The following is a 25,389-nucleotide window of genomic DNA, read 5'->3' as shown; positions in this document are numbered from 1 at the left end:
GGGGTCAAAACACCCCAGGTTTTTTTTTTTTTGGATTACAATCTAAACTTTAAAGTTATATCGCCACCACCGTCCTGGAGTATGTAGAACAGGCTCTAGTTAAGTTTACCCTAGTCTATAAATAAATAAATAAATAAATAAAATAAATCAATTAATTTAAAAAAATAACTAAAAACTATATTCTACTAAACAATCCTAAAAGATCTATAAGCCCTTCTCTCCATTTGTTCCTAATATCCCGTCTACATCCCATCCTCCTCGTCCGGCCTCTCTCACCCTTTGTTGTGAAGTTACCCTCTCTTCATTCTAGGTGATACAGTTCAGTATTACATGTGCAACACTTTCACTTATTACAATGCAAACATGTTTGCTCTCTTCCACTTCTTCCTTTAACACTTTGTGGTCTAACTGGTTTTTGACTTCTATAGTATGTTCTACTCGTACTATCTCCATCTTACATTTTTTGCCAAAGTTCAGATATTTTTGAAAAATCTAGTTTGAGCTGTTTGTTTTCTTTAACAAAATATGCCACAGAGAATATGAAGAAACTGAATATACTTGACATATTTTCCTAAAGTCAATGACAGAAATGGTAGTTAGTAGTAGTAGTAGTAGTAGTTACAATAATGAAGGAGCACACAGAATATTTAAAATATTTATTGAGTATCATCACAGACTACAGGTGAAATAGCAGTGTAACATCAGCAGCCAGAAATGGCTGTTAGCTCCATGTTGCTGGCCAGAAAATCCTGATTCAGACAAATAAAAAAGGACTTCATCTCTTGTTCTATGTCTTTCCTTTTTAAGGTTTTACATGTTTTCAAACGAAGAGAAAAGGCATGTCTGTTGAGCAAGGTGCTGTCCAGCAGGGCAGTGTCAAGTGTGCAGCAGCCCTGCCATTAATATTTGTATAGTACTGTAGATATCTTTCTTTCTAGCTTCACTTACATGTAAAATTTCCTACAGTGTTTTGGAAAAATACAAAGTAATATAAAACATATATTTAAAAAAGCTCATAAACATCATTTGTTACTGTGCAGTATATATCTAGAGGGGTTTTTATTCAGCCCTGTATAAAGGCCTTATTGTGCGTTCACACTGCTTAGCAACACAACAACAAATCGTACCAATCCAGTCACTTCCTGCAGAGTTGAGCGACAGTCCAATTGTTGCCAGTTTTTAAACTTAACACGCTTGCCGGCCAATAAAACACGTCCATGTGGAGTGCCGATCAGAGCGACTGTGATCTCCTGCTGATGACATCTTGTTTCGGTTCAGCAGGTTCAGCTTTCATGAATAACTGTTCGGCTGGTGAGAAACTGGTTGCAGCTATATGAAGTGTTACAGTTCTCAGAGCCACTACGCAGTGCCACCACTGTCCGCAATGTGCTCTCTGGAGGGGCGAACAAAAGGATGAATGTATGTTTTTAGAAGTTCACTGATATCTGGATACAGGGGGCTGCTACCTTTTTGCATAACCTGCTGCTGCTTTAAGGCCGTTATGATTCTGAAGTACTGATTGAAGTATTTTTTCGTGGGTTGCTGATGGTGGCGGTGGTCGGTGGTCAGGCAGAAGGCATACATTAAAAGTTGCTGATGTATTTTCATCATTTAGATCAGTGTTTCGCAAACATTTTACACCTGGTACCACCACAGAAAATATGAGGCTCTCCACACACAACCATTGTGACCGACGATAAAATACAGCAGGAGGCAGCTTCATTCTTAATAATCAGAATAAAAACAAATCAGCATTTAAACTCTTCCACACAGCTCTCATACACCACCAGGTATACGAATAATAGATGTATGCATGCGGTACGTCAGTGGTTCCCAACCTTTTTCCCTAAAGGACCCCTTTTCTATCATTTAGTTAACTGATTAAGTGACATATTTTATGGATATTTCATATTATATTCAAAACTGTACAATGAACTTAGCAAGACGTTTGTGTAAAACGAGATTTGGATGAATTCTAAGCAGATTTTCTCCTGTTTTTATACAATTCTTTGTCTGTATTATGTATTTTTGATCATTTTTAACAATCATACAGACTTAATAGGCTTCTTTGCTGGCACTTGGACATTGTTTTATTAGACAATTTACTTTACATCTAGTTTTATTCACAGAAGTGAAACAAAAACTATGATATAGGCCTACTGTGTATACTACTGTATTATTTTTAAAGTTTTCTTATACCCCCTTACCCAAGGGCAGCTTTGGCAACCCTCAGGTTGGGAACCACTGTGCTATGTGCATGAATATGACTATATAGCAGGCTGATATTAAAACAAAAATATTACAGGAACCTATTTTAAATAAAATTTCAGTAATCTTATAGTATTTTCATTAGACATTTTGTAATACTTTGATAGTATTATATGAATTTACTTCATTTAAAAATATATATTTTAGAGATTCCTCTGCGTACCACAGGAGGGAGCTTGCGTACAACTAGTGGTACTGTACCACAGTTTGAGAACCAGTGGTTTGCTGAGTTTTGAAGTGGTGCCCCATCCTCTATCTAGTGCTTACAGCCTTCTATGGTAAAACATCAAAATGATATGCATGTGCAATGTAAAAAACCAGCAGATAAAATGAAATACATAATCTGTCTCAACCCCGCAGTCGGTCAGCACACAACCATCCATCGGTCAAGGTTGCTCGCAGGTTCGGACGCACGGTTCAGGGAGGTCGTCAGGGGGTTTCGTTCAGGGCTTTACTTAACGGTGACTATCGAGGTGTTGTGGATGGACTCCATGACGGCGGCCAGGCGACTGCACAGGTCATGGTGGGCCTGGTTGACGTGGACTTTGGGAGGGTCTTTGAGGACTACTGTCTCGGCTGAACCGTCCAGAACTCTGGGCAGAAACTCACCCAGCTTCACCTGCAATGAGTCTGCAAACAGAGGGAGAAACGCAGTGTTTATCTCAGCATAGTAACTGTAGTTTACAGATTGTTAGTGTTAGTGTAGGTTTTGATTAAACTGAAATTAAATGTGGTTCTGTCTTTGGGAAATGAATATTTAAAACCTGGGTGCTTGGATTAAAGGACGTCGTTATAAAATGTGCTGATGTGTTCATCTCACCATCCATGTCCTGGCCCAGGCAGCAGCACCAGTGGCTGCGGATGCTCTCCATAGCGTCCCGGTCTTCCTGGGATAGAGTCGAGTCCCGGCTCATCAGGTGAAGGCAGGGGATGACGGCCTCGTCCATGATGGCGACCCCTTCCTCCACATTGGTCTCCTCGCCGCTGCAAAACAGCCGTGATGCGCTCTCATTCAGTGCCTGCACGTTGGGAGGAGGATCGACAGCAACAGTTATTATTCTTTATAATCGTAATCATATCAGCTCCTCATACTGAGTAGCTATGATGGTTACGTGGTGGTTATTTTAAGAATAACTTAACAGCAGGTTAAAAAAGCTGTGTGCCCAGCAGTGATGTAACAGAGTCCTGGAGTACACCTGTACATCACAGCAGCAAGGTGAGGAGTTAAAGGTCCCCGTTTGTTTTAAGGGTTGAAAATGAATCTTACATATACAGAGTTTGTCAGTCTTTCAATCATATGAAATGAGCTACATCAGCAGATGGAGTTGCTTTGTTTTCATGGAATTGGACACTTTAAAGATACTACAACATACTACACCGCTGCAGCAAGGACTCAGCCTCGGTACATGGGTCGCCAGCTCTACCCACTGAGCTAACCGGGAGCCCACTACAAGGAGTTTTTAACTGGTTATGAAACAATCTTAATGTAATGCTGATACCTTCATATGATCCACAGAGACTAAACAAGATCATCAGAAAGTAGATTGGCTGTTTCTATATAGTTAATCTTAATGCCTGCCACTGGGTCAGCCTTAGAAACACTACCGGTCTTGTCCACAGGGGCCGCCAGAATCTACACAAAATGACTCTTTAATTTTAACTGGCTGAAATTCATGTGACTGAAAGCCCCAGAGCATGAACTTAATGAACTCCCACTTCATAGTCACTGTTTGAAATTCCACACAACAAAAATGCATCATTTCTCCACATTGTTGTATATTTAATTGAGGCTGTAATCAGGACACCAAGCTTCTTATTTAATGCTTCCTGTTTGTACAGCCATTTGGGCCAGAGCAAAATATTTGAGCAACTATTGGCCAAATGTCAAGAAATGTCGGTTGGGCACTGACAGTTCCCAGCGGATGAGTCTTGGCAGACAATAAATATCAGATTTTAGAAGCTCAGACTGCCATTAAAGCTGCATTTTCCATTGTTATTCTAACCTTTATGTAGCTCACTGCTCTCATGCTTCACAATAACAACAGCACTGACTGCCGTACTCACAGTGAGGCACCTCCGCCTGTAACCTGCAATAACAGACTTGTCCACGCCACGTTTCTCTCCGTTCTTCAGCAGGGTGGTGTTGGTCTCGTACGCGTGAGCCAGGTAGATCAGGGCCTCCCGCATCCTGTAGCACGCACGCACGCACACACACACGCACGCACGCACGCACGCACGCACGCACACACACACACACACACACACACACACACACACACGGCAACCATGTTAATATCTACATAAACTGCTCTCCTACTATTGACCAGTCACAAGTGGATTTTTTGTCTAAAAACTCATAAACACATAAAAAGTGGATTCACAAAGGGCTTTTCTTAAGCTGTAAATGTGAGAAAGATATCCATTTCAGTTTATTTGTTAATTAATTTACTGCATTCACAGATTTTATTTGTGTAATTTGTGTATTTGCAGATCCACCTCCATACAGGCTGATTTTGAAAGCATTGTGGCTTTTTCTCTGTGATGTATGTCTATGATTATTGTTGCTTTCTGACGAACACGCTGGTCGGGTAGTGTGGCGGTGAACGTTGGATACGTACTTCCCGTGCTGGTAGTGCTCCAACCCGGTCAGCAGGTAGACAAACACGGTCCTGAACAGCCTGTAGTCATCATGCCACTGCTGTCAAAGAGCACACGGGACAACCAACAATCAACAACAACAACAACAATCTGCTGTTTTTAAACGGTCTGATCACACTGTAGAGGTGCTGCTGTTTATGCCAGCTGAGAATAACTAAATACAGGCTTTATTTCGTAATGGCACTGCAGGTCTATGACTACATAGACAAAACTTCTCATTAGTATTCATTCATTGCTGGTTGGTCTTTTAGAGGATCTGCTGAGCAAAAAATATCAACAGATCCTTTTATTAAGGACAATTTATATTCTTATATTCTACGTATTGATGATTGGTATGTTGTTCCTTAAAGCAATCAAAGTTTTTTCAATCAAATTTTGTTGGTTTGTTCTGTAGATTCTGTTGAATGATCTCTCCTCTGTGGCTCTTCCTGACATTTCTTCTTTTTTACCCTTTAAAAGGGTCTTTTTGGGGGGGTGGTGTTGAGGAAATTACACTTTTTTTAACATTAACGTGAAATGACAAGTTGCAAATTACAAGGTAGTACAAAATGTAAACCATACATTTTAACCTCTTTACTTTCATTAAACTTTTCCATTTCTCTTTTTACAAAATGAACCAAAACACACAAGAGGAAGATCTCCAAACCTCTCTCAACTAAAAATACATCTGGAGGATGTTGAATGTAAACTCCACTGAGGCAAATTGTGATTTTGAGCTATATAAATAAATAGTTGCAGAGACAGATTTTCTGTTAAATCATTACAAAGACGGAAGAGAACCCCCAAAACAAGAACAGTTTATCCCAGAAAATAGGTAAATTGTCTGTTAGACAGTACCAAGTACTCATCCATATCCATGTCCTCTGGCTTGATGAGGCGCAGCTTGGATCGGGCTTCCCTCATGATACTGATGGCCCTGCGTGTACAGAAAGATCATGTCAGTGCTGTTTACTTAATACAGGACCGGGACACCATTCTGCAGGTCTCTACTCTGGACACTAGATGGCCTCATAATCATTCTATATGCTCGACTGTACTTTACAGTGCTGCTGCTCTGACTAAAGGCTTCCTTCCAACCATGTTTTACTTTAGTTACTCACTTAATTCTCCGACGTGTACACGTTGTGCCCCTCAGACAGAAACCTCTTGAACATTTTCTTTTCTTTTTTAAAGTATATTTTTTGCCTTTATTTAATAGGACAGCTTAAAAATAGACTGGAAAATGAGGAGGCGGAGAAGACAGAGAGAGAGAGAGAGAGAGAGAGAGAGAGAGGGGATGAAATGCAGCAAAATGCCACAGGTTGGAGTCGAACCTATGACCGCTGAAGTAAAGCCTCTGTACATGGGGCTCTAAAAGCCTTCTAACTTGTTTTAATAGAATATGGCCAACATTGATCTCTGTTTTCCTTCATAGTGTCATTTTCAACCTAGATTGTGACAAAAGCTTTATTTTCACTTCCACAAGTGTTTAAATCTTGATCCAATATAACAGACTAATCAAGAGGCTGTTTGTCTGTTTGTCTGTTAACTGTGTGTGCATGTGAGTACCTCTCATCGAAGCTCAGGTTGCGGTCCGTAAACTGCTCCAGCAGCGTCCTCTCGATTATGCGATTGGGTGCCTTGTTCTGGAAGAAGTAGACCAGAGAGTGCTGCAGACGAGCGTCCTCCTGCAGCGTGGTCTCCTCCTTGGAGAGCTCATACAGGCGGGAATACTCCTCATGGAAGGCCTGCAGGAACAGTGGGCAGTTTATCTCAGTTTTAATTATATTTAAACGTACTGCAAGGAGTTTTTAACTGGTTATGAAACAGTCTCGGTTTAATAGTAACGCCTCTGTATGACTTACACATAATTAGTTATTCTTAATGCCTGCCATTGGGTCAGATTCCCCTTGAAATCAATGAAACCAGGCGGTAGAAACACTACCACTTTTGTCCACAAGGGCCGCCAGAATCAACACGAAAGGAAAGTTCCTCGTAGTGGCTTTAAATCTGCCAGTATGATAATAATTGACAGACATTGACAGGCTAGCATTCTTCATTTATAATGCATTACTAAAGTTGAAAATCTCATTAGAAATACATATAAACAAGTAAATTATTTGACTTTGGGCTTCAAGTATCAAACAAAAGTATCAAGCTGATTTTTTTATGTATATACTTGCAATATTTTCTGTGTTGTCATTTAAATTCAGGCCTTATGAGCCAAAAAAACCCCTTAACACACTCTTTTTGATATTAGCTTTGACCTTCTTACATTTGAAATAGATTATTAAAAATTCCGATCTTCCGATCAATTAGGAGCCTTGTGATCCACTTATGATTAACGTTGTTGAGAAAATGTAAATGTTACATGCAGATAAATGAAGGAAGTAATATTAAGCCAGCAGGATCCCTTAAAACATCAGAATTTAAAGAGGTTGAACTATTCAGAACTGTAGCTAAAGAACGGGTTGCTCCTATGAAGGACGCAGTTTCATATGGCAACGTAAATATTTTATGCTGCCTGGCAAAATTCAGATCAGCAAACAAGATTAGTTTACTATTTTGTGCACTGTGGTGTTGATGTGAGACGTGAGGACCTTCGATATCCCTCAGAGGCCGTACCTTGATGAGGCCAGCCTCAGGGCCTTCCTTATCAAACACTTGTCTTGCCTTGGCTATGGCCAGAATGACGCCCTGCATAGCTGGAGTCAGCATCATCTGGGCAAAAGAGAGTGATTATAACATCAACTGGGCAGCAAACTTACAACCATCTTAAAAAAGAAATAAAAAACGAGTGGTATTAGCTACTGAATTCACGTCACGACACGTACGTACCTCCTCATTGTATCCATCAGCATCAGCTCTCACCATGATCCTGCCCACGTTCGGGATCTCCACCTCCGAGACCTCGTTCTCGGTCTGTCGCTGTCTGGTCGGGACCACCCGCCGCTGCTCCTCATCCTCCTGCTTGGCTTCCTGTTCAGGAGCCTCTCCGGACGCCTCTGGCTCACCTTCAGCTTGAGGGCCGAGGCCTGCCACCTGTGCGTCGTCGTCCTCCTTCGCCCGGACGTCAGATGGCTCCTGGTCACCGAGCTCTTCTTCAGGGGCCTGACAGAGAAAAGGTTTAACAAGATGCACATTAGTATGCCTTCAATCCATCCATTATCTGTATCCACTTGTCCTGTCTAGGGCTTTCAGGGTCTTGTACATATTCTAGCACACTTTGGACATTTTCTCTCACCCTCTGATCAACGAGTCATTCGTGCACTAATATCATCCACGCTGAACCACTGTAACTCTGTCTACCTAACATTTACAACTAATTCAAACACTGCTGCTCCGTTATCCACAAGGTCCATGAAACGAGACTTCAAAATCCTGCTCTACAAATCCATTGCCTCGCCCCTACATATATCTCAGAAGGCCCCTTCCTTGGATTTTAATTTTTTAACCTTGTTTTCCATTTTAATCTGGCTTTATTTCCACAACATCTTTTAAGCCCGTATGCCTTTATGCTAGCACGTGTCTTCGTGAAGCAAGTTCTACATGAATAGAATTATAAAACTTGTATAGTGTGCCTCCATGTAGAAATCCACCTGCTCTAATCTACACATAAACACCTGCACAGGAGAGTGAATATATCTGGACGGTAAACAAGTTGGCGTGAAATTCAAAATGGCTGCTTGTATCCAGTGAAAGGTTGGTCTTATAATATGCAGGTGGGTCAGCAGAAAGGCTGCAGCTAATTTAGAAATACACTTAACTAAGTTACCAGTTTCCTTAATGCCATCTAATGGAACAACCTACAATAACTCTCATATTTATGAAGCTGATTCAACTCAGTGGCTTTAGTTTGGACTGCATTGGTGTTTCTAATATTCTGACCAAAACAAAAGCTGAGAATAATAAAAAATGCTATGATATGCCTCTGAACAAGCTACCGACTGTCAAACAAGTCAGCTGACCTTTACTCTATCTGTATATTACTGCTCTCCATCGCTATGCTAAGTGGTGAAATGGGATCCTTGACCCAGATGTACACGCTTTATTTCTGTGGCCTAGAATTTCTGACCTATATTCTACAGTGGAGGTGAACCAGGGTGGGGGGTGGTGGGCGTACAGGGTGTCATGGACTTTCCCACCTGACTCTGAAACTCCTTCTCAGCTGAGGTGGAGCTCTGGCTGGGAACCAGGATGTCAGTGACTGCTGCACTGCTGCCGTCGTCCGGCTGGCAGCCAGGGCTCTGTGGCGGTGGTGGGGTCAACTCTGAGTCTGAAGGGAAGAGAGCGGACACACACACGACTGTAAATGAAAAGCACTGTTAGGTTAACCTTAACTTGCAGGATATATAACTCTAACTCTCCCATCATACAAATCTTATCAGCCTAACAGAGGTCTGGAGAAATTCGATCACAAGTGTTGCCTAGACAGAGACGAAGATAGGGGGCTCTGACCATTTGGTATTTTCCTGACCTTGAAATTCGCTTTACCCGTCTTGTTGTGATGGTAAATATATTAATTGTTCATTACTTTCTTTCACATATTCATAATGCTGCACATGTAGAATATTATCAGTGGCCTGCTATGTACACGCAGGTTATTAATATGGACTTTTATAAGGATTTTCATCACACTCCTCTTATAAATGGGGGCAATGGGGAAGTCAGCAAACTGGATTTCCAGGTGAATCTCTAATGAAGGAATCTAACCATATTTTGTGGTTTATATGTTTGGAAACCTCACTTCATCTAAACAGGCTGTGGGGAGATTGGGTTGGTTCTTCTTGGCTTATTGAACTGCGGCGTATCTCCACGTATCCACCTGTTATAAATATTATTTTTGCCTTAAATGGGTTTTTATTCACCATCAGACTATTTAAGTTGAGTTAACGAACTTTGGGTCTGATGGGAGATTGGGCTCTGGGTATAATTTGTAAATGTTGAGCTTCTTAATTGGGTCGGACTGTGGGTGATAGCCTCTCTGCTTTGGTTTCCTGTTTGCCGTCCAGGTTGGCCGGAACTAATTTGATTTAATATATGTTGATATACACAGTAATAAGTTTATTAAAGTAATAGAGAGGAGAAGGGAGTGATTTTCTGTTAATCTCTGTAGTTTTCAGCCATTTTAGGCAGTCAGCATGTCATCCTTGGGGTATACAAGAGAAAGAAACAGTTCCCTATATTCAGGCCAAGATGTACATAGATGCTAAAAGCCCCTTTTGAATAACCACACATCTTATCATGAATTATTCATCCTATACCATGTAAAAATGCAATAATGCTTCCAAATCTGCAGACTGTATATTTGAAGTTCCCCAAAAAGTTGTTGTTGTTTAAAATCCATGCTACTGTATTAGAATTACAATGGCTATTTACAGTCACCACTACAGACCTTCTCTTGGATCAGGCTCCGGATCCTTCTCTGCCTCTGTGTCTGGTTGTGGCTCTGAAGAAGCCCCCTGGTTCAGCTCTTCAGTCGACGGTCCCGACTGGGGCGCCGGCTCAACCTCTGTTTGGTGTGCATCGTCTGGACTGGGGTTCGGGGGCTCTGCAGAGGCTGTGGACTCTCCCTGTGGGGTAGCGGCCTGGCAGAACTGCTCCTCCCATTCGCTGAGCTCCTGCTGGAACCAGCGGTTATCCTCATGGACGTAGCGTCTGAGGATGGATGGCAGGGAGTCCATGCCATGCAGCACCTGGCCGGTCTCATCGTCTGTGTCGTCTGTGTGGATGTGGGGTAGAGTCAGTTAATAGATTTACATAATAAAACAGACTTATTGAAGAATATTGGCCAAATATGCCACTGTACTGTAAATATTTAATTAATATTTAATACAAAGGCAGACTGTGCTTTTTACTGTTCTAGTTTCTAACATTGTGGAATAATAATTATACATTAACACTACATTACATAACTGAAAATATTCATTTATTTTCATTTCTTTAATTCAAAACCACTCTTTGTTACCCAAATCCAGTTATTTATTTTATGTATACCACTTCTATGTGGCCTCTAAAGATCCTTGACACAAATGGGTGGTTGATGTTGGGAAAGGTGGAGTGGAAGAGGTTAACATCAGAACGGCTGTACCAAAACATGGAGATCTATGCAGACACATATGGTCTCAGGGTTCCTCACTCTTTTTAAGAAATCATCTTCTGCTGTACTCAAATAATCAGAAATTCCCTCTAGGATTATTTAAGGTTGAGGTAATCTTATCAAATCAAATAGAATACCTGAAAAACACACAGAGACATACCTGTGATGAGGTTAGGTAGCCTGTCATCAATGTACATGAGGCAGTAGGCACTGGCGTTGGTCATGCCTCCAAATGAGTCTCGCTCCAGCTCCTCCCACGATGACTCCGTGATGCTTACATCGTTGTACTTCATCCAGCGCTGGTTGGCATGGTCGTAGATGTAGGCCCAGTAATGACCTGCTGATGCCTGGCCTTCATGGACGAGCACTGCGTGGAGTCTGTAGGGGACCTACACACGAGCAGAGAGGGAGGCAGCGCTGAACAAACACTGTATAAAATACTGAAGGCCCACAATATTTGGATCCAGTATCTGAGATGTGACCGTTCAGCTATAAATTCACTGCAGTATAACATCCATCTGATCTGTTGTTAATTGTATTCTGCTGCCACGAAGAACAATTAATGCACTTGCTGCAGCTGTAGATGATTGAATTGCTGTTTCTCAGAGAGAACCCGGTCAGTGTGAGTCTTACCTGGCAGAGAGTGTTGTCGGAGTACATGACCTCGAGCGTCTGACTGAGCCTGTCAATGCTGGCCTTTAGCTCTGGCAAACAATAAAACAACAACATTATTTCCCCCGTTCTGGGAATGTTTGGGAGAGTAGGGTGAATATCTCCAGCTAGTATTCGAGTCACAGGAGTATGATTCAACTTGACAATTCACATGCATTACATTCTGGGACAGGCATGAGTTAGTCAGCTGAGAGACGTAGATATAATGGGCTATATATAGAGCTCTGAGGTTCTTTCTGCATCTGCACCAGTTATTCATATTGATATACCAGATATTTTGGTGCAACCAAGAGGAAGAAGAAGTGCAACAATGGCAATTTCTAGTGCCAAGATTGAGCACTTTCTTACCAATGTGTCAGTAGTTTTCGTTGCATGTAAACTGACTTAAACCTTAGAATTAACTTAAAGCTTCTCTAATCAGTATTTATTGAAATACAGCATTTGAGCATCTTCCAGCTCATTGTTTTGGTTTTATGACCAGCATCTTTACTGTTTTGGTTCGCTTTAACCACAGACAAAGTGGACTAACTAGAGAACATAGTGGAACATTTAGCAGCTAAACAGACCAAAAAACAAAGCCCATAATGCTAAGCTCAATCAACACTTGTGTAGTCTTGGAAACAAAGCAAACTGATTATCTGACTATATGATAACTGTTAGACGATATACTGTATTATGAGCGTACCATTTATGTCATTCTCTACTTCGGTCCTCCAACGCTGCAGGCAGGTCTTAACGAAGTGCAGCTCTTCTTCAGTGATGCTGTGCGGGGCTGGGTGTGGTGGGCAGTCAATCGGGAGTCTGCACTGGGTGAAGGGTTTGTATATGGGGGTCCGCTGGCAACTGGAAACACCGGCAACCAGGCCCTCTGGTGAATCTGTGTCTCCAGTTTCACTGAGGGAAGCAGGAAAGGCATCAAAGACAAGTTGGGTTTTATATTAATTAGAGAGAAGGAGATAATTGACGGAGTTAAGGATGCAGGCTTAGAGAAACAAGATGCAATAAAGGACTTATTTAAATGAAATATGCTCTTGTCTTTGTACAGTTCTCTAGTCCTCTGTGTACTCAACCTGTTGTCTTTGGAGGTGGGGTCACTGAGGGGGTGGCTTGCAGGAGTCGGTGAGGGTGAAGTTGGTCTCAGATCTTCCGCTGGGGAAACACTTGTAGGCTTGGTGGTAGCGAACTCCAGCACAAACTGCAGCATGTCAGCCAGAGGATACTTGGTAGGTCCTGAGCCATAGTTTTTGTAGCTGCGGATAAAGACAGGACCCAGTTAGCACAAGATCTATTTGAGAAGTTTGAAAGTCAAATCTCAGCTTCAACAGGTAACTTACCACTCAAGTTTCTGTTGAAGGGCTGCGAGTTGCTCCTTGAGTTTCTTCACTTCTCCTCTCCTCTCATGGGTCTGTTCTATGTTTTTGTGAAGATATCTGTTCACAGAAGAATCACACAATCCCCAAAATTGATCAGTGAATGTGTAAGGTTTGTTGCAACATTTAAAGGTGGGGTAAGCAATTACAGTTGATGAAACTTCTTTTCTAATTCATCTCCTCACGGCCCTCTAGCTTTACGCTTAAATGGGAAACAAACAAAGTGGATCGGAACAAGCCACACAACTCCAACCTATTATTCCAGCCTTTGCAGCCAGGATTTGAGTGTCAGATAACATTAAAAGACTCACCCACTGACATACAGCTTACTTTCCAGTTTGCCTAGATATGCTGTTGTTGTGTTAGCTATAGCAGCAGAAGAGGAGTGAGTATTGCTGTCTGGAGCTGGCGTGCTGGCTCGGGGAAACTGTCTCTCTCTCTCATGCAGCAGCAACTTCAGCGACAGTTTGTTGACCCACAACATGTCTACATTACTCGCTGTGTCGTTGTTCACACTACATCATGGTATTTGTCATGGTATTGGATGTCTCCAGAATCTTTAAATAGACATGTAACAGCCAGATGGCATACGTTAGAGAGACAATCCTGGTGAAAGTGCAGCCTATGTGACCTTTAAAGTTATCCCTATGCCCGCTGTAGATGTTTTATTTCCCCGTGTTGGAAAAAGTCAAAGTCTCACCTGTCCATATAAACGATTTGTGGGAACTCCAGTTTCTTGTGTATCTTTTCAGGTCGACCGAGCTGGGTGTTGAATTCAAATCTAGACAGTTCAAATGTCAAGACTGGTGGCAACGTTTTGAACCATCTCTGCAAAGAAGATATGAAAATTTGAAACACTGAAAATGCAGCATACATAGAAATCCTATTGTTAGTGAGTTGATGTAATTGCTCACCTCGCGGCCAGATGTGACGCTGTGATCTGAATGTAGTGACTCAATCTCCTTCTCAACCATAGCTCCTTCTAGACATTCGTCCAGGTTGTTAAAGCCGTTGACTTGCAGGGGGTACTGGCCAAACTGCTCGATATTACACAAAGTCTTACCTAAACAGAGTCACATAGAAGTGAGTGATTGAGAAGAGAATTCATACGGATTGTCAGCATTGCAGAAGCTCATATAAAACCCATACCCTCATGTCTTCTTTCTGTCACAAAGGTACCGTAGAAAAGCTGGACCATGGGGTTTTGTTGTTTGTCTTCTGCGTTACTGGAAGTAAAACATGTAATTGTAAAAGCATGCAAACAAAGAGAGAAGAGGAATATTACATGTGGATGTGGATGAGATCAACATTTAGCTTACCTTCCATTGGCAGCAAGCTGAAACGCATCCTCTAGCCAGTCAAGCAGTTTGTGGGAAAACTCACTGACATCCTGAAATGAAGAAAAATGTACAAAGTGTGTAGTTGGAAGGGTTGTAATAGTAAAGGATAGAGATCAGGTGTATAACCACCTCTTATCACATGACCACAGTTCCATACTAAGGTCACAAGATGACAGCTGAATTACAGTATCTCTATGAAAACTGAGAAAACTCCATCCACTGATGAAGACCCTGACTCTATGGCAAACCCTCTCATCTTCACACTTGGTACATATTTCGGGTTCATGTGTAATCTCTCGCTCTCTCTTTATCCTCCTAAAACACAAATGAAAGTCTCACAATCTCGTTAGAAAGTAAGCGAGGCAGAAAAGGGAGAAAGACAGAGGAGAGAGACGAGAGTTTAAAAGAGAGACAGGTGTAAACATAGAAACAAAAATAAAGGTAAACAGAAATAACTTTACTTACTAAAAGTAAAAATATATATAGATGAAACACACAGGTAGTATCCGCATTTAGAGGTGTGCTTGGCTGTTCTCACCACAGCTGATTTTTCCACTTTCTGAATTGACTCCAGTTTTTCTCTCATAGTATGCCTTTAATGTACTCCAAGACTAGTTGCAGATCTCAAGCATGTTTAAACTGAGAGGATTCTCTCTCCAGAGGTGACGCCTCACAGATGGTGAGGATAAATTTCTTGAGCTGCAACATCTCCTTTTCAACGGGTTGCTTTTTGTTCGTGTTTCTCTTCCATGAATCTGTGTATGTTCTTGTTTTTATTCTACAAAGATCTCATGAGATGCTGAGATTCTTGCTTGACCCTCTGAGATATAAACCGATCAGCCTCATTAACAAACAAAAAAAGTGTTACAGTGTACCTGTTGGGCCTCGCTCGTCCTGAAGGCGTCTCGCAGTAACTCCACCGCAGCGGACGGATCCACAAACCTGCGAGTGGAGCCGACCATGAGGGCAAACAGACAGCGCAGCTCCTGCATGAAAGCTATGTTCCTCTTGTCCTGTTAACACAGAATCAGGGTCAGACCTCATCCCCTTCACTAGTGGCTTTGTTTATATTAACAGAATATCCCCACAGCTTGTATCTCCTTTATATGTCAGCGGCAGAGTGAACCGCTGTTTTCTGTAAAATGCTTGTAGGTACTGGTGACAGTATTTACTCACAGAGTGGCTCTTACACTTCTCCAGTAATCGCTCGGACAGATGGTAGTTGAGAACCAGCCTCCTGAACACGGGCAGGTGGAACAGTGACTGCAACAAGACAACAAAACAAGTGTCATCAGTGCAGCCTTACAGTGGAGGTCAGATGTGGGTGATTACAAGCTGATTACAGTGGTCATGTACCGTAGTGATATATGCAAAATACCATATGTTCCATTGCTGCCAGTAATATTTGGCTTGTTAGCATTTCCAGCTGTCCTACTTCCACTTTACATTCATATGTTTCACCATGTACCACATGGGCCTTTTAAGAGACTTAGGTTACAACAAAATGGCAATAACTAATTAATGAGTTTTTGAATTCAATGAAACATGTAGTTTGTGGGCCCTCCTGCAAGTCCCAGAGCCTCTTAAGATGCTCCCGGGAAGCACTGGACTTTATCGTCTTAGCTTTCAGATGGTTTTGGGAAATGGAGCGCTTAAAATGAAGCTTGTGCCTCAGAGAGAAATGTATATGCATATCTCTGTCTATTTCTGTATTTATCACACATTAGACAGTGCAGCTTTAGGCCCTTCATCCCTGACCACTCAGGTTGATTAAAAGTCATTCAGTGAGTATCGAGGTTATCTGAATGATTAAAAATTGGCTGCACTAATACAATAAAAGTTAAACATCTTCTGAATTTTATGTTTTTTTTTAACTTTGTTTTTAACTCTTTTTAATAAATACATTTCCAGGACATTTTCCAGGAGTTTTCTTGACAATTCAGGACAGCACTTGGTCACAAACAGTCATATAATTTATCGGCAGGTGTAGTATTGACAGATTTAACCTCATACCTCATTCAGAATCTGAAAAACTTTATTGATCCCCGGGGGAAATTTGTTTTTTCAAGCGGCTCAAGGTGCCCACGCAACATTAAAAACAGAAATTATGATTATATTACAATATCTAACAATATTTAAAAATAGAAATGTATATATTGGTAAGTTTGTACATTATAATACAATATCTGACAATATATAGAGATAGAAGTAAGTAGGCTGTATGACCAACAGAAGTGTAATGAAAGTACGTACTGATAATGTTAATATGCTGACATCCCTTTTTAATGATGCAGATTTATGATGAGGTTCATTACAGGCAGGACATCAGCATGTATGACAGAAAATAACTTTTTCCACTGATCTGAGGGAGGGGGTTAAGTAAAAATTTCCGGGACAACATCAGTTATTTCCAGGATATTTAGTCATTTTAATTAATTTCAATGACTGGAAAACTAGTTTCTAAAATTCCAGGTTTTCCAGGACGCGTGGGAACCCTGACTTTATTATAAAATACTCGTATTTCTCCTAAAAAAATGCATTAATATCAGTCAGATTCTCTTATGTGTCACGTGTGGTGTCGAGTGGGGCTTCTGAGCACTTATGAATATCTTGATATACATTTCCATTTGCGTTGGAAATTCAATTACGGCTTATCTCAGCTTTACTGTAATTCATACCACAAAGGATAAAAGAGGGAATATGAGCTGACAACTGAATCATGTGGTCACTCAGCCTCAATCTGATAGCATAATTACTTTTTAAGGGGAGCTTTATCAAGAGTCCGGGCTCTGTTGAATCTATAACAGCTCAATTCAACAAACACTATCAACACCAGCAAGAAACAAACACAAAGGAACGCCATTTGTATTCAAACACTCGCTCATTTTCCCATTTCTGTTCCCAGAGAACAACCCCTCCCTGTCCTTAGGGGGGGAGTTGACTTCTAAATTGATGCAGAAGTATATCAGAGGTCAACAAGGGACAAGCAATCACTGTCTCCTCTCTGTCCATCTCAGGCTCAGACTAGGAAGTCCACTGCTCGCTCCATCATCAGATCGCTCACTATTTAATTATCCGCACAGTCCGTGCATCTCAATGAGGGCTCCGGTTTCTGCCGAGCCACCTGATAGCCCCGACTAAACTCAGCCTGGAATGGACTTATAATAGAATTAGCAGCTCAAACAAATACTGTGTGTTCTCATCTAGCAGAGAGATGTCCACACCTTTTTTGTTTTCTTCCTGGTGTGTCTAATAACTCTGTTAGGATGGCATAGAGTCGGTAAGAAGAACCAGATGACAGAAAATACAGACCATCACTAGTAAACTAAATACTGCACTGATTTTTAAGATCACAGAAGATTGGTGAAAGCCAACGTTTGCTGACTGTGCACAAGGTGCGACACCTCTCGCAGACTAAAGTTAGAAATCTTGGAAGGGAAACTCAAAGTCCATAAATGCTTTTTAAGTCAAGTGAGAGAGCTATTTTAAGTTTTAGCAGAAAAGAATGTGAGACAGAACAGGTGGGCTCTCAGACGGAGCCTGGTGGGACTCACAGACTGTATCTTAGGTGTGCAGCCATATTATGAATTTTGTACTTTTGAATTTGAATATTTTTATACATCCAATGGTGCCTATCTTCCATAACAGACCACAGCTACTATTACTGAGGTAAGAGAAAAGACAAAGGAAAGTGATAAAATATGAGGTAAATAATAAGATATAAACTTCTCAGGAGTGCTGTTTGTATTTATCTGCACCACAATGGTCTGTTTTATTTAGTTGTTTATAATGTTTTAGAATGAAAAAGGTCACTATGGGTACCGCTTGACCAAACTTAGTTTAACTTTTTATTTTATTTTACCTTTATTTAACCAGATAAGTCAATTAAGAACCAATTCTCATTTACAATGACGACCTGGCCAGCAACAGGAGGCACATCACATTGATGCAGTTAAAACATACAAATGTAAAAAAACAACAACACAACAAATACAGTATGTACACAGCAGAGATCCAAATACTGTGTTCCAGAGAGGTCAGTTTAAAAGCAGGTGCAGTGACCAGAAACTAACACATGTACTGAGTTAATAAAGGAGGATAACAGAATGAGGATTTACAGTTTTAGCCACTTTTACAACTGAGTGACTGTCAAAGGACGTACGGCCTTTATGGGTGAATTTGCTTGACAAATAGTGCCGATGTTGTGAAGTAAAAATGACCTCCACACTATGAATGTTGCAGTTGGATGTAACTCGTCATTCTCACCTGGATGACAGCACTGAACCAGCAGGTGTTTCCAACATTGCGGATGCCCACGGGCCAGTCGTCCTGGCGGATCCAGTCTGCAGGACTGCACGTCTCACTCTGGGCTTCACATCTCTTCCTCTTCATTCTCGCTGCGTTCTCCTCTGCGCTGGCCTCCAGAGCCCTGCAGAGCACCAAGTTATCAGGGTGAAAACGCTGAACTGACAACTCCATTAAACACAGCTTGACTTGGAAGAAAAAATGGACTTATTGCTCTTATACTTAGAGCACTCCACTGGCTTCCAATGAAATAAATGACTTAATGGTGTGGCTCCTAAATACATCTCTGACCGGCTCACTGCTTACAAATTCCACTCTACAGAACCCCCACACCATCAGATACTGCTCTCCTAACTGTACTCATGATCAGAAGTATATCTGGTGAAGGTGCATTGAGTCATAATGGGCCAACTCTCTGGAACAAAGTGCCTGATGATATCAGATGTACCACAACTGTGCTGTCCTTTAAAAGCAAGCTTAAGACCTACCTGTTCTCTCAGGCCTCTCTCTCTGTATACCTCTCTCTCACTCTTTGGGCAGAGTAGATAAATAACTGTATTCATGTTATATTTGATCTTGTTCATATTTGCTGTGTGTGAAGCACATTGAGTTTACACTGTATACATATAGAGCAGGTCTAGACTGTACTCCTCATGAAATATCCTTTATCAATCAAAGGTAAAGTCTCTCAGGAAGGAAGACAGCTGCTGATGTTTAGCAGGTAATGATTATCATCCTAGTTCAGCATGTTATGGGAATGTCAATACTGTTTTCCATTGGCAACTGTTTTTGTTCAGCTGTAACCTTTGCTGACTGTCTTGGCTGTGTGATGCTCTTGCTGATAATCCTGGTTATAATCTAGGCAGAGAAGCAAGAAAGAAAACACACCCAAATCCACTGTTCCCATTTCCCATTTCTAATCTTTTCTCCATGAAAGTCAGAAGTAAATAAAACAATCACAGTCAACAAGGAAGCACTGTGTAAAAACCAGCTCGTCTCTTACCTGTTAAATTCTCTCTCCTCCTCCTGGGCATTGTGGGACTCCTGCAGGCTGAGCTCTATGGCGGTCTGCAGTTCATCTTTAGGAAGTCCTGAAGAAACACAACATTAACTCAATACATTAAAATGTATTAATTCTTCTTCTGTGCTGTTGACTACACTGCTGACCACTTTTTAAAGTAAAATTTGACCCTGAGACATCTGAAAATCAGTTCCCCTTTACGTAGAGCTCGGCTCATTCCTCACTCAACTACTTCTGGCACAAATGCGAGGAGATACTTGTCCGTAAGTAAGGCCACAGAAGGCGACCTGGCCCTCCTTTAGATTGAAAACAGCTCATTCTAAGTTAAAGAAAACACAACAATTCTTATTTTCAGGTGATTATACACTAATAAAAACATACCTATAAATATTATATTCCATTTCTGATAATAGATCCTCCTAAATGTTACACACTGGACCTTTTTAAGATGTGCCATTAACCTTAAAAGTACTGGGGTGTGGTTAGTACACCATGGCACCACTACAGAGCAGAGTACAGAGCACACTTCTGAACACACCAACAGGATGTGATTCTTTCGGACAGAGAAGATCAGAGAAACAACTGTTTCCAGCTTTTCTTTAACACATAAATGAACCCAGCAATGCTCCATGTCTGAAAGGCCTACCAGTGGTCCAAATAAGTCAAGCTCTAAACCTAACAAAGTGTCACTGATTAGTTATGTAATTAGCCCACATCCTGAAAACAGCTTTATTCTGGAAGAACAGTGAGTTCCTCTTCCTGTTTTGTCTCCTAAGCTTCCCCTAATTCCTGGGTCTCAAAATGAATGTGGTCATTACTTTTAGATGTGAACGTTTGTAATCTCTGCTGTCAACCTCGTGTAGTCGTTTTTGAAATATGAAAACTATTTGACACTAATGTGAATGTAAGTCTGTTTCTTTGTCCCCAGTGTACCTTTCTGGCCCTCCCAGGCCTCTCCGGAGGTCTCTAACTCCTGTGGTTCCCCCGGATCCTGAACCTCTGCAGGCTGAGTTGTCAGCAGTCCAACAGCGTGTCCAATGTCACCCTGACTGGCCTTAAAGAGAGGGGACAAGGAAAAGATAAGGGCGGATATTCTACAGTACACCACAGGAAATAAATATTAAATACATACAAAGTGACAAAAGAAAATGGAGATAATTTAAAAATAATGCGCTCACATAAAGTCAATTAATTTAGAAGATGCAGAAAAAGACCCCTTATATGAGAGCATGTACCCCTCCCAATCCTGTGAGCTCCTGCTGTGTGTCTGTCTGCCCCTGGTGCAACAGGTGGGATGATTTCTGCACCACACACTGTTTATTATAGCGTTATCACTTCTTCCTATTAACTCAAGCTCCCAGGGATTTTTATTAATTTGTTTGTTTGCAGTTGTGTTTCAAAACATAAGCAGAAATTTGGCACCCTGGAGGAACTTTTAATGTAATCAGAGAGTGCTGCTTTAACATTAATTACAGTTCAGGAACAGGAGCGAACAGCAAGGGCAATGCCTTTTAGCCAACTAGCAGCACAGAACTTCATGTTCACAGGATGAATTGTAATAACACACCTCCTGACATGTTTGTGCTCATCACCTGACAAACCCTACAGATATACAGTAGGCCAGGTCACAAAGGACCCTTTTCTGACATCCTCTGGCTAATATTTAGATGTAATACACCATAAAACACTAAACACAACAATCGGTTGTCTTCCAAGAGCGTTAAGGCTAGAATTCCCACCCTTTCCTAAGGAACCCCCATTTTCTATCACTGAGTAAACTGATTTATTTTATATTTAATGCTTAACAATATCAGCAGAGAACAACTGAAGTTCTAGCACATTATTTCCTTCTATTTAAATGAATATCAAACATTTGGCACTGGGTTCCTTAAGCAATAGAGGCAGTCTTCTGGCATCATGTTGGCTAAAATGTTGATGACACCCTCTAAGTCAATATTGTGACAGCCAGGCGATAATTACGTGTTGTATGGTAAGTCGATAACGTAATTATTGTGACAGGCCTAATTGTGGCTAAATAACCACCAAGTGCACAGGAGGGAGACACCATCCGTTGTCTCGTTGCACGACACCGAGGCTGATTTCTTACATTCATGGCTCTGTACAGAACCTGAGGGTCCTGGATGCCGGTGATCTCCTTCAGCTGGTTGATCAGCATCTCGCTCTGCTGAGGGAAAGGATTGGACAACGGGAAAACAATAGTCAGGCTTTAAATCCTCTCATATAGTTTGGGTTAGTGATGACTGACTGGGTACAGGAAGAATAATAATATATCTATTTACTTCCATTTTCTTCCAAAGCTTCTCCATAGCAAAGGAGGTTATTTTAAATGATTCAACCCATGTTTAACCCTTGTGGAAACCAGCAGATATCCCACTTTCTGCCCCTATGAACTGTGGTTGGGAACAAACTGGAGGCCCATCATTTGGCACCTGAGGATAATAGCTCATATTAGCCTCCCTTTTAGCCCCATGACTCAGATGGGCAGACACTCACAGGTTATATCTGGAGCCGAAGGACAAATGTCAACCTGTCATGCCTATATGAGGTCCACGAACAAAGCCAAATTCAATGGCCTCAATATGCATATCAGCGTATCAGAGGACCAACTGCCAAGCAACCAGCAGGGAGACTCCAGGAAGCTACTGGCAAAATGCTATTTTTACACTCTGGTTTTTAAATGATTGGTTATACAAACAGAATACATAAACGTGGTATTTAGTGAAGTTGTCAACTATTAAATTAATCGATTCGTCATTTTGAGTCATTAAAAAAAAAAGAAAAACTGTTAAAATGAAATGAATTCCCAGATTTCCTCACCTCCTATGTGAATATTTCTGTGACAGTAAGCTGAATATCTTTTGGGTTGTGGACAAAACAAAACTTTTTAGGATGTCACCTTGGGCTTTGGGAAACAGTGGGTAACATTTTTTCACCATTTTCTAACATTTTATGAACCAAACAACTAATTAATTAATGAATTAGTCGAGAAAAGAGTTTGGTTGCAGCCCTACTGAACTTTAGAGGTTCTGGTGGGCAGACTGTGTTCCCGTTTCCAGTCTTTCTGTAAAGCTAAGCTAGCTCACCTTTACTGTTTACTGACAAATAGGTGTATTGTGTATTGTATTGTGCATCCTAGCTGGGGGTGGTGACATGTTGAATAAACTAGTTCAGTCTACTGTTTAAAATAATAAAGTATTGAGCAAACATAATCCACGTTCAGACGGGTAAACACAAACTCTCAGAGGCCGCCTTATGTTTTGACCTCATAGACACAAGACATGAAGAAAGAAATAACATGAGTCTGCTGAGCCAGAGGCGCTATATTAAGCCTGCTACCCCAACAGCAGGTGTCAACATGTCAGGGTATCTCTCTCGCACACACACGCACACACACACACACACACACACACACACACACAGGAAGCCAAGAGCAGGCTGACCAGACTTATATGGAGTCCGGGGGCTATCTGAGACCCTCTTGGTTTGCCGCTATTTTAGGCTACTGACATGGATAGTGCAGGCTTCTGTTTATCATTCCGCTCACCATGCCACCAGACCTGAGTGACAAAGGCACTGGGTGTCTCTCTCTCTCTCTCTCTCTCTCTCTCTCTCTCTCTCTCAACACACACACACACACACACACACACACTTCCTATGTCAATACCAGGCAAAACAGTGTGAATTTTCTTATATTACCCCACCGAATGTCAACTGTATGTAAACCTATAGTGCACAAAAATATGAAAAGCTTGGCTCAATGTCAGCTGTTATAGTTCTGGAGGAAGGCATATTCATAAAGAAATAGCCTGCTTGGATGGCTACAGATCAAAATACTGAATTAAAAAAAATGTGATTAACTTTTATTAGTGAGAATTCAGGTGAAAAAAGGAAATTAAATCACGTATAGCCTGTATCTGTAGGTTATGTAATGGAATATGATACTGATCCCAGCAACTGAGAACATTAGACTTAAAATGTGACAAGCATCTGCTTATCATATTAACTGCATAAGTTCATAGTTATATAACTCATTAAATAACTTTAAGAAAACAAACTAAATTCCAATAATTTAGCGAGCAAATGAGAAATATAGACCTATTTAGCTAAGAAGCAAAAATATATGCTTATAAATAATTCCCTGCTAGGTTTGGTGTATTTTATGTGTGCCGAATTCAAGAATCTGTTCTAAACATTATATTGATTTAATTTTTGGTCTATAGAGTTTACAAAAAAAACAACAATATGAAAACTAACTTTAAAATGACAGATTTTTAGTACAGGCTTCGGGCGGACAGAGGGGGTTAGTGTTGTGTTAGTTCCTCGGGGCATTCCGATGGCAAACATGTCACTTGTTTGTTTGTTTTTTGTTAATAACACGGTTCCATCATCCTTTGCGCTCACCGAGTTCGTTGAGTTCTCTCCATTTTCTGCCTGTTCCCCTCTCATTGCAGACCAAAAGACAGAAAAACCAAATTTCTTTCCCGTTGTCCCACAATATGCTCTCAGCCCCGAGTCCCGACTCAAACCAGCTCCATCTGTCAAAAGCGCCGAGAGAGAGCACCGGCCAGCTGCGCGCGCGCTCACCTGTCAAAGACACACAAACACGCGCGCGCGTGGGTGGGTGTGCACCGGAGGGCTCGCGCTCTCACAGCTCTGAACGGAAATATAATATTTCCGGTGTCTGTGTCAGATTTAAAACTGTTTCTACCATCCGTATGGGTTTACTGCATGAACTGACTCCAGGAGATTTATTTTGGTCTTTTTGGAAAGTTGTTTGTGCTTTTATGTTGTTGTTGTTGTTGTTGTTGTTGTTGTTTTTACAGTTTTATATGAAAATGTATTGTTTTTTTCTTATCCCTCTACCAAAATAACTCACATTCATAGATCTAAATTTTCCAATATTATTATTTATTTTATTTTGAAAGTGAACTCACACATTACATCACTCCCATATTGTAAAAATAAGAAACTTTTGCAGCTTCATGTATTGTCTATGTTTACCTGTTTGTAAATAAAGTTTTTTTTACAGTGTGTCTCCATACTGTAATGTGATTTCAGCTCCTATTACAATTTCTCCTGCAATAAAACATACATAGAAAACTTTAATTTAGATTTAATTTTAAATTTTTAACACTGACACAGTTTGGTAGTTGATATATGTCTTAATAAATAATAAATAATTTCAAAAGAGTTTGACAATGAAATTTGCAACCCCTAAAATAATTTATGAATAACTTATAATAATTTTTTATTGCATTACAATACAATACAATTACATACAAATAAACTACAGGAGGAAGACTAGGATTGAATTTGAACTGAACTGATTTGTGCTGATATTTTAGCCAATATAATATATATCAATTATCAGTTGTCAAAGTCAAAATGATCCATGAAAAACTGATAAAACTGTATTTATCAATAACAAATCAATCAAACAAGTGAACCATAAATGAATTGATCAGTAATATAATATAAAATAAAATAAAAGTACTCATATTCATAATATTAATGCTTTCTCCTTCAAGTACACAGATAAATATATACAATTTCTTCCAAATTTAAACCTTATTAATATTCCAACCTATTAACCCCTTCGACGCAGGATGGTTTTTATTTTTGGTTGAACCCTTTTGGAAATATTCTATATGTCTT

At 40.7% G+C, this 25,389-nt stretch overlaps 1 protein-coding gene across 3 annotated transcripts; it reads right to left on the bottom strand.

The window, feature by feature from the left end:
• Positions 1 to 641: 641 nt before the first annotated feature.
• On the bottom strand, positions 642 to 24,290 carry usp28 (ubiquitin specific peptidase 28). 3 transcript variants are annotated; one of them, XM_051401936.1, is made up of 26 exons: positions 24,136 to 24,290; positions 21,821 to 21,898; positions 20,647 to 20,767; positions 19,696 to 19,783; positions 18,654 to 18,816; positions 15,564 to 15,650; positions 15,263 to 15,400; positions 14,367 to 14,437; positions 14,197 to 14,273; positions 13,962 to 14,110; positions 13,748 to 13,875; positions 13,012 to 13,107; positions 12,748 to 12,927; positions 12,363 to 12,571; positions 11,639 to 11,709; positions 11,166 to 11,394; positions 10,301 to 10,627; positions 9,051 to 9,181; positions 7,744 to 8,016; positions 7,531 to 7,626; positions 6,475 to 6,653; positions 5,764 to 5,842; positions 4,887 to 4,966; positions 4,333 to 4,456; positions 3,089 to 3,287; positions 642 to 2,898 (listed from the first exon to the last, which is right to left on the bottom strand). In XM_051401936.1, exons 1-26 carry the CDS (start codon positions 24,178 to 24,180, stop codon positions 2,720 to 2,722), a joined length of 3,597 nt encoding a protein of 1,198 aa, XP_051257896.1. In that variant the 5' UTR covers positions 24,181 to 24,290; the 3' UTR covers positions 642 to 2,719. The 3 variants fall into 3 exon arrangements, with proteins under 3 accessions (XP_051257896.1, XP_051257898.1, XP_051257897.1); XM_051401938.1 differs by having other exon boundaries at positions 9,051 to 9,175; XM_051401937.1 differs by having other exon boundaries at positions 21,821 to 21,895.
• Positions 24,291 to 25,389: the final 1,099 nt, after the last annotated feature.

The sequence above is a fragment of the Dicentrarchus labrax genome, unplaced genomic scaffold, assembly GCF_905237075.1.
Source record: "Dicentrarchus labrax unplaced genomic scaffold, dlabrax2021, whole genome shotgun sequence".
Classification (NCBI taxonomy): domain Eukaryota; kingdom Metazoa; phylum Chordata; class Actinopteri; family Moronidae; genus Dicentrarchus; species Dicentrarchus labrax.
The sequence above is the reverse complement of the archived record's forward strand: the minus strand, read 5'-3'. Positions and strand labels throughout refer to the sequence as shown.